At 32.7% G+C, this 15,566-nt stretch overlaps 1 protein-coding gene across 2 annotated transcripts in view; it reads left to right on the forward strand.

The window, feature by feature from the left end:
* The window catches only part of LOC149065766 (acylamino-acid-releasing enzyme-like), a 104,901-nt gene that overhangs the window by 19,697 nt on the left and 69,638 nt on the right, over positions 1-15,566 (forward strand). For both annotated transcript variants that reach the window (XM_089253553.1, XM_089253554.1), the window contains exons 6-10: positions 5,393-5,518; positions 8,865-8,953; positions 10,612-10,652; positions 14,729-14,850; positions 15,166-15,223. In XM_089253553.1, the coding sequence (XP_089109679.1) occupies positions 5,393-5,518; positions 8,865-8,953; positions 10,612-10,652; positions 14,729-14,850; positions 15,166-15,223 (436 nt within the window). The remainder of the gene's footprint in view (positions 1-5,392; positions 5,519-8,864; positions 8,954-10,611; positions 10,653-14,728; positions 14,851-15,165; positions 15,224-15,566) is intronic.

The raw sequence follows: 15,566 nt of genomic DNA on the forward strand, positions 1-15,566 counted from the left end.
CAAGGAAGGTTGGCTTTACTGATCGGAAAGAACTGGCATCCATAGTGTTCTCAGACCACGAGAAAAACTACTAGAGCAGGGGTTCTCAAAATTTTTCCACCCACAGCATCCTTTTCCCTAATCAACATTTATCTGTGGCTCCCCAGAGCAGTTTAACAAAGGATCTCTTCAAAAACCTTTGTCCACAGCGGGAAACTTCTTGTCTTTGAAATACTGCTGTGGAACGGTGTGTAAAGGTTGGTGGCACACCCCAAAGCAGAATGTGCCAAAATCTGGGACGTGCGTCACAGAACAATCAGTGCTACTGCAGAACAATCTGAAAGAAAAAGTGCAGAGAACACTATTACGGGGATTTTTACAGCAGAGCATTCCCAGTCAGCCGAGGGTTCATTGCAGAACAATGAAAAACATTCTGTTTTGGGAGCAGCACAGAGTTTGAGAACCCCTGTACTAGAGAATCATTAAGAGTTAAGCTGATTGTTCAGCCTCAAGAGCAAAATTTAGTTTTGTATGGTAGGACAGCTCGTTGCAGAGACGCGAGGGTAAGTGCCCCCCCCCCCCAGATAATTTCAAACTCTTGCTTTAATGCCCTGTGAAAAGTGCTATTTTAATATTTTTAATGTAATATGTATATATCCCATGGATTTCAGGACTTATTTAAAAATATTCTAAATCTGAATATGTGTGGTTGCAATTTACACAGGCAAGTTACAGTAAAACCTCTTAACAACGGCCACTAATGGAGCTGTGAAAATGTGGCTGCTGTTGGGAGGTGGCTGTTAATTGGGAGCAGTAGTTTCATTTCTGGAAAAAAACACTAAAATTTAAAATCTATGTATATAGCATGTGCATAGGTGCCAATGTTTCCGATTTACCTGGAAGCCTTTCGGTTTTTATCCCTATTAAAATCTTCCGGTCGAAAACCAAATTCCTCTGATTTTTTGTAAATTTGTACCCTTCCTGAAAATTCTCAAATTGTTTTTTTTGTAAAAATGAAAAATCCCTAAAGAAAATCTTTCAGTCCTTGCAATCGTACGCTTACCATGTTTCCTTGTCAAAAATTTGGGAAAATTTAGATTTCAATCCATTTCGAAAAACTGGAAATTGTCCATTGTTGCCAAATATGATGCCAAAAGTGAACTAGCCAATTATTGCTAGAATGATGGAAAATGAAGTCTGACTGAAAATCACAGTGCATTAAAATGAAAAGAATGAATGGAATTATTCCACACAAAAAAGAAGAAAAAAGTTTTAGCAGGACAAACTGGTGATAAATATTCATATTTATAGTTATAATTATATAATATTATAATTTGTAAGTTGCAAAATAATTTTAATCCATGATTTTAGTGAAGAATAAATCTTGATGATTTTGTTGAAAATTCAGGAGAAACAGGACATCTAAAAAAAAGAACAGGCAGGAAATATACCGGAATGTCGCGAAAATGGGTAATATGGTCACCTTATGCATTCCCATTTTCCCCTTTTTTCTTGTATGACACTTTTTTTAGCAGCGAAGTATTTCGTCACATGACAAACTACAGATTTTTTAGGTCTGAGAATTGGCACCTATGCATGTGAAATGACAAACCATTCTGTAACTGATTACGATAGTTATATAATTGATTATATTAAAATATATGATTATATTTTGGTAAAATTATAATAATTGATTAATCGATCTACAGCGCTATTATGACATCCTAAAATTCAGGCCTGCAGTGCTCAGGTAGAACACAGCAAGAGAGAAAATTGATATGGACCAATAGATGGTATACCAGCAACACAAACTAGTTCTTTGTTCACACTGGACCTTCAACTATACCTTCTTTCCATGGCGCTTCCAAGTCCAATCCAATAGCTGAAGACATAGGCGCTGACATAAATTCTTGCATAAAAAAAATTGACACATCCCTCTCAAAAAATTAATACCCTGGACATTTCTATTCCTATTTGTGAGTGCCATTTTTAGATACATTATGTAGAAAGTATACATAATCTTCCCCCCCCCCCATAAAGTTCGGGGAGCGGGAAAACTCCCTTGAAAATGATTTTTCTCATCGCAATATGCATATTTTTCCCCCGACTCCATGTCCAAAGTGGCAGATGTTCTGAGGTTTCTTGTAATGTTAAATGTACAGGACACGTTCGGTTTCAACAAAATGTGGCCGTTGTTTGGAGGTGGTCATTTGAGGAGGTTTTACTGTATTTAGAAATGAAGTTCTGTTAATCTTTTTGGTGCTTTAATCTGTTAGACTTTTGAGGAGTAGCGCCTTGGTTCATAGAGCTCTGTAAGGAAGTAAAGATGTAACAGAGAAGAGGGAAAGGAAAGTTCAGTGTGGTTTGTTATGCATTCTAGGCACATGAAAAATCATGCCAAGCTACTTTCTTTTCTTATCATGCCCATTTCTCAGGATGATTTTGGTCTAAACACCAATTTTTTTTCATTTTCTGAATTTTTAGTGAAAGATATAGAAACTGAAAAAATGAATACTATACATTGAATACTATATATTTGAAAGGTAACTGAAACCTAAAGATATTTTGTACAGAAAAAAATGACTCTGTGTGCGGGGTTTGAAGTGTGAAATTCATTTTTCTGCTATACGTACGTTTTGTTTGCTCCTCAGTTGGTGACTTGTAGGGCTTAGGACTTTTATGCCCTAAAAACATGTAAAAAATGTATTTATGCCCTTAAAAAACTAAATATTCCCTGTAAAGCAAAAAATATGTCCTAAAATTTTTTTATTCCTATCTCAGATGTACCAAACACACACATAGAAAAGTTTATTGTAAAAATTAAAAAACATGAATTTTTTTCTTGTCCTCTGGTCATTGAAGACCATTTATTTTTTTCGGTGTTGATGTGCTGCAGCACAGTGGATTTCCTTTCTGCAGCAACTTTAGTATCACACATTAGCAAAACAATATTGTTTCATCTGTACAGAACACTTTCTCACCATACTAAGCAACAAATTTTTTCAGTTTCTGTTTAAGTCTTTTGCTTCACTTTTGGCATGTTTAGAGAGAGAGAAAATTCAATAGCACAATAATACACAAATCATTCACAAACAATACAACAATTATTTAGTTACTATAAAAGTAACTTCTGAAGAATTTGAAAATATTGATGTCCTATATGGTTTTTATCAGGACCTGCTTGAACTTGATCAGATGCAGTGATAGTAATCTCATCGAGTCAAAATTTTCCTTTTGAGTAAGTTTTTCTCCCACAAATTCAGAATTAATGTGCTGCCATCAATATCTAGCTGAGTATTTAGCTTTAAAAAGCATTGCACAAAATTATAAAAAAAATTAATCATTCTTTTTATTTGATAATCTTTCAAAATTTCCCACAAACACTAAAAAATTGTCCCCATTGACTATTATTAGCCAATTTTTCCCACGAGTTACCATGAAGAAGAAAGCTTTCATTAGCGGCGGGAACTGAAGAAAACCAGTCTGAAGCAAAATTGGAAAGCTGGAAAAAATTTACTTTTTATCAAAAACCATGACATGTAAATATGCCTTAAAATTTTAAAAATATACTCTATCATGTAAATATAGCGAAATTTGCAAAAATAAAAAAATATGCAAAGACAGAAATCTGAGCCCTGGTGATTAGTGTGTGAACATTGTTTATGAAGTCAAACATTTGACAGGAAAACATTAAAAAAAACTTGATGTTTTATTTCAGCATATAAACTGCATTTGGTAGAAAAAACTGTTTAATTAATTTACCATATTAAAATCAAACTTAGTTATTTTTACTTTTGCACTAAGAATAGTAAGTTACAGGAGTTTCTTAAGCGTCATAGCCAGCATTACCGAATTAAAGGACATTTTGGTACAATAATTTTGTATTTTGATTGCTAGATATATTCAAATGTTATGCACAATAAGAGTATTGTTTTAAGTATCAGTGATTATCTAGATAATTTAATAATAACAGAAATCAACGTTACATGTACAAATTTGTTAACATTTGGACTCAGGGCTGGCAGCAGGTATGAGGTGACTAGGCAGCTGCCTAGGGCAACAGGATTGCAGGGGCAGCATTTTTTATGCCAGATTTATTATGCTGCAGTGTTTCTACTTTCGCAAATTTTTACATATCTGAATAATTTTGAAGGAAAAGCACTAGTGGATAAATAAGAGCAGCTAAATGAAACTTTCAGTGTTGAAATGCTCTATTCAACTCTTTGCTATTCAATGCTTAATTCATCTCAACACACTTCCTTTCTTGCACTTCAAAAATACAGGCCAAAAGGGGTTCTCCAAAAATTGCATTACAGATATTTTTGCAACAATATCGGGGTATTTTTCGCAACTTCGTTGTTTAGTAAGTTCAACCATAGAAACTATGGACAAACCATAGCAGTTGGCAACTTTGCATATATGAGGTAAAAGAACTTTTAAACACCTATCGGTTATGAAAAGAGCACAGCAGATGTTTATATCTACACACATATATATATAAGGAGTTAAAGAAATTTTGGAAGGTTAAGGACCATCTTGAATTGAAGAATGTCAAATCATTTCATAGTTTTTTCTTCAGCTTTTATGGTATGCTTTATTGAAATTATATATTTTAAAAGAAAAAAAATACATATATATAATTTTGTCCAAAATAATTCTGTAGAGAGTAGAAAATTATTTTGCAATCATAATTAAGTATTGATTTTTTGTATAACAGTCACTTTAAACAATTCAATTTGTGTATTTTCAACAGAAGTTTTTATATTTGAAAGCAATATTTGAGGTTTTTGATGTGAGAGTTTAAACCGCCAAAAACTGCCATGTGTCAAAAACCTGCCAACCCTGCTTAATACCTTTCTAACTCATATAGTATGTCCTTCAATACATGCTATACAAGGGAAACCACATTGTTTTAGCTGAGTGACCAAAGAGTCACCTAACTAGAAGCTATATATTGAAATAAATAACCATAGGCAATAAATAAACTAAATTGGAAATATCATGAAAATTTTTATCAAGAAAGAGATCTGGAAGAGTTTAAAATCATTTTCTTATTTGAAAATCATATCTAAGTCTTAAAATTTAGGCTCTCATGCGTTAGTTATTATTTATTGGAAAAATAGAAAAAATAACAAGTAAATTCCACTATACAATGAGTATTTACCTTATCGCTTTCTTTCAATTCCAAAACGCATCTAGCTGTAGTTCTCTTATTATTTTGGGTCCACTGAAGTTGGTTTCCCTTGTACATTATTCTTTATTCTTCCTTTTTTTGAAAGAGTCCTCTCTGATATTTTTTATCAAATCAAAAAATAAAATAAATAAGAATATACATCAGTGCAGAATTACAATTGGTTGTCAATGGAAATGAATAAATATGTTTGCTATATACATTACAATTTTTTGCTTTAAGGATCCATTCCAAGATGACTGGGGAGAAAAACATGATAATCAACGAAAGTCTGTGATTTGTTGTCTTGATATTAAAAATGGAAGGACATCAGTTATCACACCTTCTGATGATTTGATGTTTGGCCAGGTGATTTATTTTTGCATGAAACATACTATAGTGAAACCTCCCAACAATAACATTAACAAAGCCATGAAAATGTAACTTTTATTGTGGCTTGTTGAGAGGTTCAGTAATTTAAAAAAAATTTTGATTGCATATCATTTGATTTGAGTTTTGATGGAGTTAACAATCTATATTATAATGAATTAAATGAATCGGTTTTGTAACACATAGGACCTGTAACATCTATTTTATATTGAAGAGATATTTAATTTGTGAGTTGCAGTTTTAGATGGATAATGTCAAACACAAAGTTGTACTAATTTATGCATTCTGGGGGGGGGGGGCAATGAAGTGTAATACAGTGGTACCTCAGCTAACGAAGATAATTAGTTCTGGCATTATGTTCGTTAGCCAAGACATGAATTCCCATAAGTTTCTATGAAAAATTGTTTAACTTGTTCCAGGTACTGCCCAAAATTTAAAGATAAGTTTTTTAAAACACCAAGGAGCACTATAAAAAAAGACAAAACTTACCCAAGTCTAAAATGAATATCTTAAAAATTGAGCATTTACAAGATGATGAGACACTGAGCACATCTTTTTTATTTTACACTATGCACACAACCCAAACAACCTAGTTGAGTTTTTAGGTGTCCCCAACCATTTTTGATTCGATCAGCTCATTTCTGTGTCTCTCAGAGGCACAGACATAATGAAAACATTGGGGGGGGGGGGTGAAATTTTAAGTCATCCCATATATACATGACTCAAGCCCATGCACAGGAGGAGGATAGATATATTGCATTGTACATTCATTAATTATTGGGCGGGTTGGGGGTTAGCCCCTTCACAAAATTTATTGGGTGCCTCAAATAGTCTCAGCTATAAGTTCAGTGCTTATGGTATCTTATGCATACAGATGGAAAAGATAAGCTCCTAGAATGTCCAGATTCTTCATTTTGATGTTGTGTCTTGTTCTGAAAAAACACATGCTTTAAAAATACTGGTTTCTTTTTTTTTCAATGCATTTCCCATTAGTTGAATTGTTCATTTTACATGAAATGGTTCAAAAACTTTCAGAAAAAAAAGTGGAAATTTCTAGGTGGATATGAGTTAATCGGTCTTGAATGACAGTAATTCTGATGATGATTTGCACAAAAATTCAGCTCACAATGTGGCTGGTTTATGTTATTGTATCCATATATATCAATGAAAACGTTTGTTAGCCCAGGCAGAAAAACCATGAAAAAAATCTTTGTTAGCCGTAAAATTTGTAAGCTGTAGCATTTGTTACCCTAGGTATCACTGTGCAAGTTTTGAAAAATAGAGGCACTACAGCTGCTCATTTATATAATCAAAATAAAACAATAAAGCGAAAAGACTGATTAACCATAAGAAATAAATTAAAAGTGAATAAAGTAATTTTAAAATAAATTTGGTTTAGATTAGGACAAAAACCGGACTCAACAGAATTGTTGTAACATGATCAATGCTTAGATCTTCATAGGGTGGTGAACTTCTTGCATTTGATCAAAATATAGAGACATTTCTGATGGGAGGTAAGCAAAAGATAACAATAGGTAAAGCATGGATGGTTACAATCTGAGGTGAAAATCAGAGTCATATGATGTCAGGCAGAAAGCTGGCTGAAGGATCTCGCATGTAATGTTATTTCTATGGTGGTTCCCATGACTATCTCTATGTGCTGTTACATTTTTTATCAAAGTGGTTAATGCTTGTGCAGCTTTCAAGATGCTATGAAAATTATTGGAAAGGAAGACCTGTGTCCTTTCATAAGTGAGCTTATTTTCCTTATTTGATTAAAAATTAAATTTTTATGTTGCTGGTTCAATGGATTTTGGTCAAAGTCGCAGTTGTTGATGGTTCTAGTTGTGATTTCATGTTTAAAAAATGTAATCAAGCTTGGTTATAACAAAGTCACAGAAGACACTAAAAATAATTGTTATACAGGTGCCACTCCTTATAATGACCATGCATTATAGTTACTGTTCTGTTAAAGTGACAGAGTGCAATGTATTAAGTACCATATGTTTTCATATAGCAACTATTCTATATGTTTTTCTTTTGATATAACAATCAGCCAATATAGTGTCCATTTTTGATGGAATGATGCCGGTTGTTATAACAAGCGTTGACTGTATTCTGTATTCATTACCGCTGATCCATGATGAAAATTCAAGCTCAACAGAAAAAAAATGCATATAATTTAGAACAAAGGGTTCTGAAAACAAAGGGTTTTGAAGCTTTAAACTTCACTATGTAAAGGAGAAAATTGATGAGTTTGCAAATTTCTTTCGCAGTTTGTATTTTAGAATTTCAAAAAGCATATTCAGATTTAAATGTCACTAATTTCTTAGTTAATTTAATTTAGATGTCTGCCTCTTTTGAGTCATCAGAATGTATGTTCTAACATTATAGCTGTAATTTTAATATTTGTTTGTTTTGCTTCTGTTTTTATGTCACTATCGCTTACACCTAAACATTGAAAAATTTTCCCTATAATTTGTTGTGAAAATGATTTCTTCTCTAGGATGGTCTGAAATTCACCTTAAAATTTGAGAGATTCTTATAACTTTTGAATAGTTCTTAGTTCAACAGGAAATCATGCATTATTCCAAAATTTGCATGCAATTATTAATTCAGTATTAAAACTCAAAAGCGAATTGGCTTCATAATTGTCTAGAACTCTTTAGGTGATTTGAGATCTATCTATGCTTAAAATCATAGTAATTTATTTTTATTTCACTCATATCTTATGCTTGGAGTTTTTTAGTTACCTTTTACAAATGAAAAATGATAAAATTGTTAAATTTGATTGGTGACAATGTCAAGGTCAATTACGACCCTACATGCACTAAACAGGAGATAGAGATATACTCCTTAATGTAGGGAATATTCTGCGGTTTTATGGTATCTAAACTTATTCAAGAAATTTTGAAAATGGTCTGAATAACCCTTGTGTTTATAGTAATAGTATTTCCCCCTATTCCTGTGAATGGGTAACATTAACTTTGAATCATAAGTCACGTAATTGGAAGATACAATTTTTTTGATTTTTTTCCAAAAACACTTTTACAATACTAATACTAATAACACACTACAATATCCACATAATTAGCCATTCATTTAATATTTTTTTGGTATTGCAGGTTCACAGGGATGGAAAAAAAATTGTTATGACCTATACTTTGTTATCTTATTTTTTTTTATAAAGCTCAATTATATTAAATTACAAATATTTGGTTTGTAAATGATAGTGTATTTTAATATTCATTGTCATTCACATTATAAATTAAGTGAGATTCAGTCCCAGGCATTTATATTTTCTTTGTTGTGATGGCTTTTGTAGGGAATTTGGATTGATAGTAACAAAATATCTTTCATTGGTTGGGATATTGATCCGGTTATCCATGGTATTCTTCATTGCCATAATCGTAGGTAAGTAAAATAGAAGATTATTTGTATCAAATCATCTTCAAAAACAAAGTTAAAATGTTAATGTCTAATATAAGGGCTAGTAAAAAGATATTGAGAGTGAATTTATTTAAAAAAATGAAGTTGATATACAGCAGCCAAGTAAAGCTTAGCTAATAGCTTGTATATAATCTAATTGACGAAAAAAATTCATAGTAAATCTGGCAATGCTAGAATAAAATAGAATAAAACAAATACATGATACTTTCTGTTTTGACTGCAGAAATGGAGTCTGTTTTCCTTTTGTATTCATTTGCAGAAATACACTAAGAAATTTGAAATGTTGCAGCAAGCATATGGGTGAAGATGCACATAATGTTGATTTTTACCTTAATCAACAGCATTTCTATGATTCCAGAAAGATTTTCATAGTTCAAAAAGTCTTCAGTGTGCAGCGCACATCCTCATGTGAGAGACTAGTTAGTCAAATTCAAAGAAACTGCATCAATGTAATAAAATTAGTGTATAATAGATCTTCAAACATCCCAACTGTTACAACAAAAGAGAAGAGACAACGAAATTAAGTCAGTCTTTTGGATCATGCCTTGAGCAGAGTAAAGTATGACTGTCTTCATCCCATGACCAACATCAGAATGAACAAAAGAGCCAATTTAATGGCTCTGCTACTGTCAACCAGAAGGAGTATTCTGGATGCATAATAATGAACCAATCCCTCTGTAAGTCAAGTCCATTGCTGAGTCCGTCTGAAAGAAGCAGAGTTTTTTAACGATTTAGTCTGTAAAGGAAGACAATAAAAGTTTTAACTCATTTCTGTTTGTTGCAGTGAGTTTCATCTGATATTTTTAGATGATGCCGACCTCTGGTGTTGGAGAAACATTGTATTGATACTAAAACTCACAATAGCTCCTTAACCTGAGAAAATCTCATTCATCGTATTACACTAATGTTTTAAAATCATGAAACTGAATGATGACAGCAATATGTTGTATTTGCTCTATCATTACTGATACTGGAAAGCTTAAGAGACCACTTCAGCCTCAACATAAAATTTTTAAATTAACTCTTTGGTTGGCTTGGTCAAAAAGTCACTTGAGTAGGCACATTATATCTCTATTTAGAGAGATACTGATAGCTTTTTTAAATCTTAGAAAGCACTGATACATCAAAAGGGAATCAAAAATCAAAGTAAGCTACTCAGTAGGCTGTTTTTCATTTATTGTGCTATTCTATAGTATAACAACTCACACATTTTAACTTCAAACTCATACATGACCACTGCTTAAATGCTTATGAAATATTTGAGAGATATCACACTTATTGAAGTGTATTAGAATTTCCATCTACAGAGTGTTTGTTGTTTGCTTTGAATAACATATTTTGATTAATAAAAGAGAAGGTATCTAAAAAAAGAAATATTTTTATTTATGTGATTTGTTACTTGTGCATTTGATCTTAATCATATTATAAGATTTTGTCCTGTATTAAAAAATTAAATGACTAAAATGTTGATTTTTTCTACATAAATTTTGATGAAGATTGAAATTTGTTTATTTTCTGCTGGTCTGTACTCAACTTGTCAGAGTAACATCAAATAATTAAATATGTTTCTCTCGCATTTAAATTGTGTTGTATATCAGAATTTTATCGATTGCTTTTTCCAGAAGTGCCGTCTATCTTGTTGATACTACATCTAATACCATTGGTAAGCTTCATGATAAACTAATATATATTGTGCTAGTTTGTTAAATTCTCTAACACAAATTTAACATATCCTCTTTTCACCCTTTTAACCCTTTGTACAAAAAACGTATTTGTCATATTACAATAGTTGTCTATGAAAAAAACCCTTAGTATTTCAAATATACAGAGTGTCTCAAAGCTCCTCATAAAATGTTCAGTGGGGGTAGAGAACATTGATATGAATCATATTCATACAGTAAAACATGACTGTAAACACCACTCACAGGGGATAGAAGAAACACAGCAGAACACAATACAGGGAGGAAGTGTATTTGTGCTCATGCTTGACACTTTGCCACATGTTTTATCAAGTTTGTTTAACAATACTATTGTCTTTCAAGATTATGTGTTTTACTTTTGTGAAGAGAGGTCATAGTTTAGACGCTGGACGATTCGGATCAAAGTTCATGTTTTTCCATCTCTGGAATTCATTTTTTCAAATACAATATAGTACAAAGCTTCTTAACAGTTGGCTTATATGAAGATGTATTTTGGAAAGAGAAAATTCAACTGCCCCTGTGGGGAATCGAACCCACGTCCTTTCACTTTCCGGGTGAACACCCTAGACCACTAGACTACAGAGACAACGAATATCTCAATCTTTCTTTGGTGCTCGTGTGCACTGAACAGGACTGTACATCGATGGTCGGACCTAACTCAGGCCAAAGCTCACAACTGCTGACAATGCCACCAGATGGCGACTTATCTGAGACAAAGATTGAGAGATATTCGTTGCCTTTGTAGTCTAGTGGTCTAGGCCGTTCATCTGGAAAGTGAAAGGATGTGGGTTCGGTTCCCCATAAAGTCAGTTGAGTTTTCTCTCTTTACTAAATATATCTTCACATCAGCCAGCTGTTAAAAAACCTTAATATGGATAGCAGAGAGTGGCATTGTCCTCGAACAAATTACTCTAACCTGAAGTTTGACTGTATCATGTTATACAATAAGTTTCATCTTAATTGCCTTTTCAAGGAAAACCAGAATGTGCAAATGAAACTATGAATGCTTCCATTGACACGGAAAGTGAAAGGACGTGGGTTCGATTTCCCGCAGGAGCAGTTGAATTTTTTCTCTTTCCAAAATATATCTTTGCATCAGCCAGCTGTTAAAAATTTTTGTATGGATAGCAGAGAGTGACATCATCCTCGGATAAGTCACCATCTGGTGGCATTGTCAGCAGTCGCGAGCTTTGCCCTGAGTTAGATCTGACCATCCATGTATGGTCCCATTCAGTGCACACGAGCTCCAAGGAAATATTGAGATATTCCCTACCTCTGTAGTCTAGTGATCTAGGGCGTTCACCCGGAAAGTGAAAGGATCTGGGTTCGATTCCCCACAGTAGCAGTTAAATTTTCTCTTTCCAAAATATATCTTCGCATCAGCTGGCTGTTAAAAGCCTTTGTATGGATAGCGGAGAATGACATCATCCTTGCATACAATATAGTGTAAAGCATTGTATGAAACAAAATTTGACAATTTACTACTGATAGACACAGAATAGTTTCACAAGAGGTGTTCGAAGTTCAGATCATTTGGAGTAATGCAGGCTTAGCACCCACACCACTGGTTGTGATGAAAATTTGGTGATGTGGTGCACATCTGGTTGGGTACTTTTACTGATACATTTGGACAACAATTGGTCCATTATTTCTAGTTATATTATTTGCTAACCCATGCAAGAGGCGAATGCCTGCCAGCCCACTCTGTGCTCTGTAACATATCACCCTTATAGGGTTGTATATTCCATTTACCACCAAATGTCATATCACCACTAAACCCCTAGCAACTAACACTAATTGATCCCCGGGAGAAGACCCAGTCAAGTCATGGGATTTATGAGTATATATTTTTTATTTATGTATAATATTATGTTATTTCATTGTGTTGAAATATTATATATATGTGTGATGAAAAGAATTACATTGTTATGTTAAATAGTTTGTCTCATGGGTGGAGGTACCCGCAGGCTTTCATTCCGTAATAATAGTTCCATGATCTCAAATTGAAATAGCCATATAGACATCAGGGAGAAGCATGATCAACTTCATCTTGTTGAGACTGTTGCCACTGAAAATGTAATATTGTTCAAAAATAATCCATGCCATGTGTCTGTATGCAAATCACGTTGAATGACATCATCCATTTCTTCATTTACTGAACGCCAGCCATTGGTCTGAAAACAAACCAGTTTTCCTCTGCTATAAATAGTGTGGGAAGACACAACATTATTGCATTCGTTCATCCAGTGTTCTTCAAATGACTCATTCTTGTTTGTGTGCAGCTTCAGGTGATGTTATAACATCATGTGATATTGTTGCAGTCTATTAACAATGTATAATATCTTCGAAGTTGACTGCAACATACTACTCCAGCTGGTCTGTCCTTAGTAATCATGTTTTCTCTTGCTAATTCATCAATGATTTCATAAAGTTCTAATTTATGTCACAGTTAAAATAACAAAATCTGGTGGATTTAAGGATGTAAATGAGACAAATGTGGATGTAAAGTGCAAATCCAACTAACTAAAGCTCACTAAAGAACATCATTTGGTAATACTTTGTCTTTAGTTTGCAAGCTCAATTTCAAGATTAAAATCAAACTCCAGGCATTGAGTTTTGAAATCTTTTAATTTCCTGCTGTAGCGAAATTGCATAAAAATGCTTAAAGATAAGTCCTGCATATACTATTGCGTATATTATATACTGTGTAAATATAGTTCATATTAATTTTCTTTACTTTCCCTCAAATATTGCCCCAAAATTTTGAGACACCCTGGTATGTGAACTAAATCTATTTTTTTAAATTTTGATATTATTTTCTTACATAACTTATATCAGTTGAATTGACTGAGAATCTGCTAACACTGTTTAAATGATGGTCGATATATACTATTGCTGGATATGCTTATTAAAACAGATTAAAGCTATAGAGAAAATGAAATAAATCTTGAAAATTTAGGTGAGTAATCATAAAACTAAGGTACAGAAAAAATTTTAAATTCACGTCATACAGGAGCTATTTTTAAGATTCTTTAGATCATGTGTGAAATTTCATTTTTTCATTCTTCAGACAATTTGCTTATCGAATTGTAGTTGAATAATATTGAATGTAGTAATTTTCTCTGTAGCTCAGTGGTTCTCAAAGTGTGCATCGGGGCTTCTTTGGGCATCACCAACCTTTCTGAGGGGCATCGTGGTGAGCTAGAGATATTGATTGATATGTATCTATTCTGTGCTTTGAAAGGTTCTTTGTTAGACCAAGGTGCAGCAGCTGCAGGTGACAAAAGTTTGAGAACCACTGCTGTAGCTTGATGTTTTTTTAAATTTTTTATATTTGTAAGAGTTATTTGTCATGGTTTCCTGCTGTTAAAAAAATTCACAAAATTTTTTATCCTTCAGTGACAAATGCTGTCTTATGATTAGTATTTCCCTTGCACCGAGTTCTGGTTCAACATAAAAATTAAAATAATTTATTGATAAATCATATGGACTTTGGTTATTTGTATCAAAGATTTTTTTAAAATCTGATGCTTTATCTTGTGTATCTTGTATCACTGAACATAGTTTGATAACTTGTTAGTTTAAATGTCCGTTCCAAATCATGTTTCTTTCTATTTTCCTCAAGCTGCTTCTCCTTAATTACTTCTGATTACCTTTATGAACACTTTTAAATTTTTAATTTAGTTCAATTATAAAAAATTAAAAATATTTCAATTAAATACTATTATTTCAACACTGCAAAACTACCACCATTAAATTTTTGTATTTTGTGTTTCTTTTTTGATTTTTTTCCCTTGATTTTTCTTTTTTAGTTCCATTATTATTTTTTATTTATTCTGAATTATCTAATTTATGCATCTCGTATTGAAAATTTGTGATTGCTAGTAAGAGCCATGTTGGCTCTTTGGGTATTTTTATTTTCCCCTGTATTTTACTGTAATTTCTCTGTGAATAAACAAAACACTGTATGTTTTTTTTTACTTAATTTTTCATGCAACAAAACTATTTTAAAAAAGCTAATGATTGATTGTATTTACAGATATAGTTTCAAGTGATACCCATAGTGTTCGTTCACCACGTTGCAGCCCCAATTCTAAAGTACTGGTTTATCTTCAGAACCGTGTGAGTGGATCCCATAAGAAATGCAGTCAGTTAATGAAGGTATGAATTGTTACTGTGAAAAAGACTTGGAAACTGAGACTGCCAGGCAGCAGTTGATTAATACTGCAAATGTTTTAATTTTTTCCCCCTCTAACTGTAACTAGATATTTCTGTTGTTGGAATAATGATAATGATAGCTGATTCTGTTAATAGAATCATTTCATTCAAATATTGAAACTCCACATTCATTTTTTGAGTGAAAATGAAAAATGTGAAATTTTTATTTTTTTAGATGTATAACATATATTTTGATTTTTTTGCTATTTGTAATTTTAATTATTTATTTTAATAACGAAAGCTAAATTATGCTTACAGTTCAATGTGGAAGAATCAACCACTGAAACTCTTGTTGGGATTGTTTATGCAGCTTCAGGTATGCTCTTCACTATATACAATTGCCAGTTTTACACTTTCGATTTTGAATATACAGTAGACTCCTGTCATAATTACCCGGTCATTCTATGGAAAATGAAAAATTGTTGAAGAATGGCAGAAATGTTTCTCACTTACACATGACATTTCACCCCAAAACCCAAGGGTTAACGATCCTCAAGCGTCCTCGCTTGGCTTAAGAAAAGGAGACTAGACTTAAGTAGGAGACATGTTGTTTTGAGTCATCTGCTGATGATTGTAGAAGCTTCATGAAAAGCTCACAAGTAAAAATCAAACATTTAGGAGTTTCTTAGAAGCATCAATGCTGAAATGAGCTCAATATA

The sequence above is a fragment of the Pholcus phalangioides genome, unplaced genomic scaffold (assembly GCF_987345545.1).
Source record: "Pholcus phalangioides strain wild (caught in Gottingen) unplaced genomic scaffold, Ppha-v1.0 ptg000039l_1, whole genome shotgun sequence".
In the NCBI taxonomy this organism is placed as follows: domain Eukaryota; kingdom Metazoa; phylum Arthropoda; class Arachnida; order Araneae; family Pholcidae; genus Pholcus; species Pholcus phalangioides.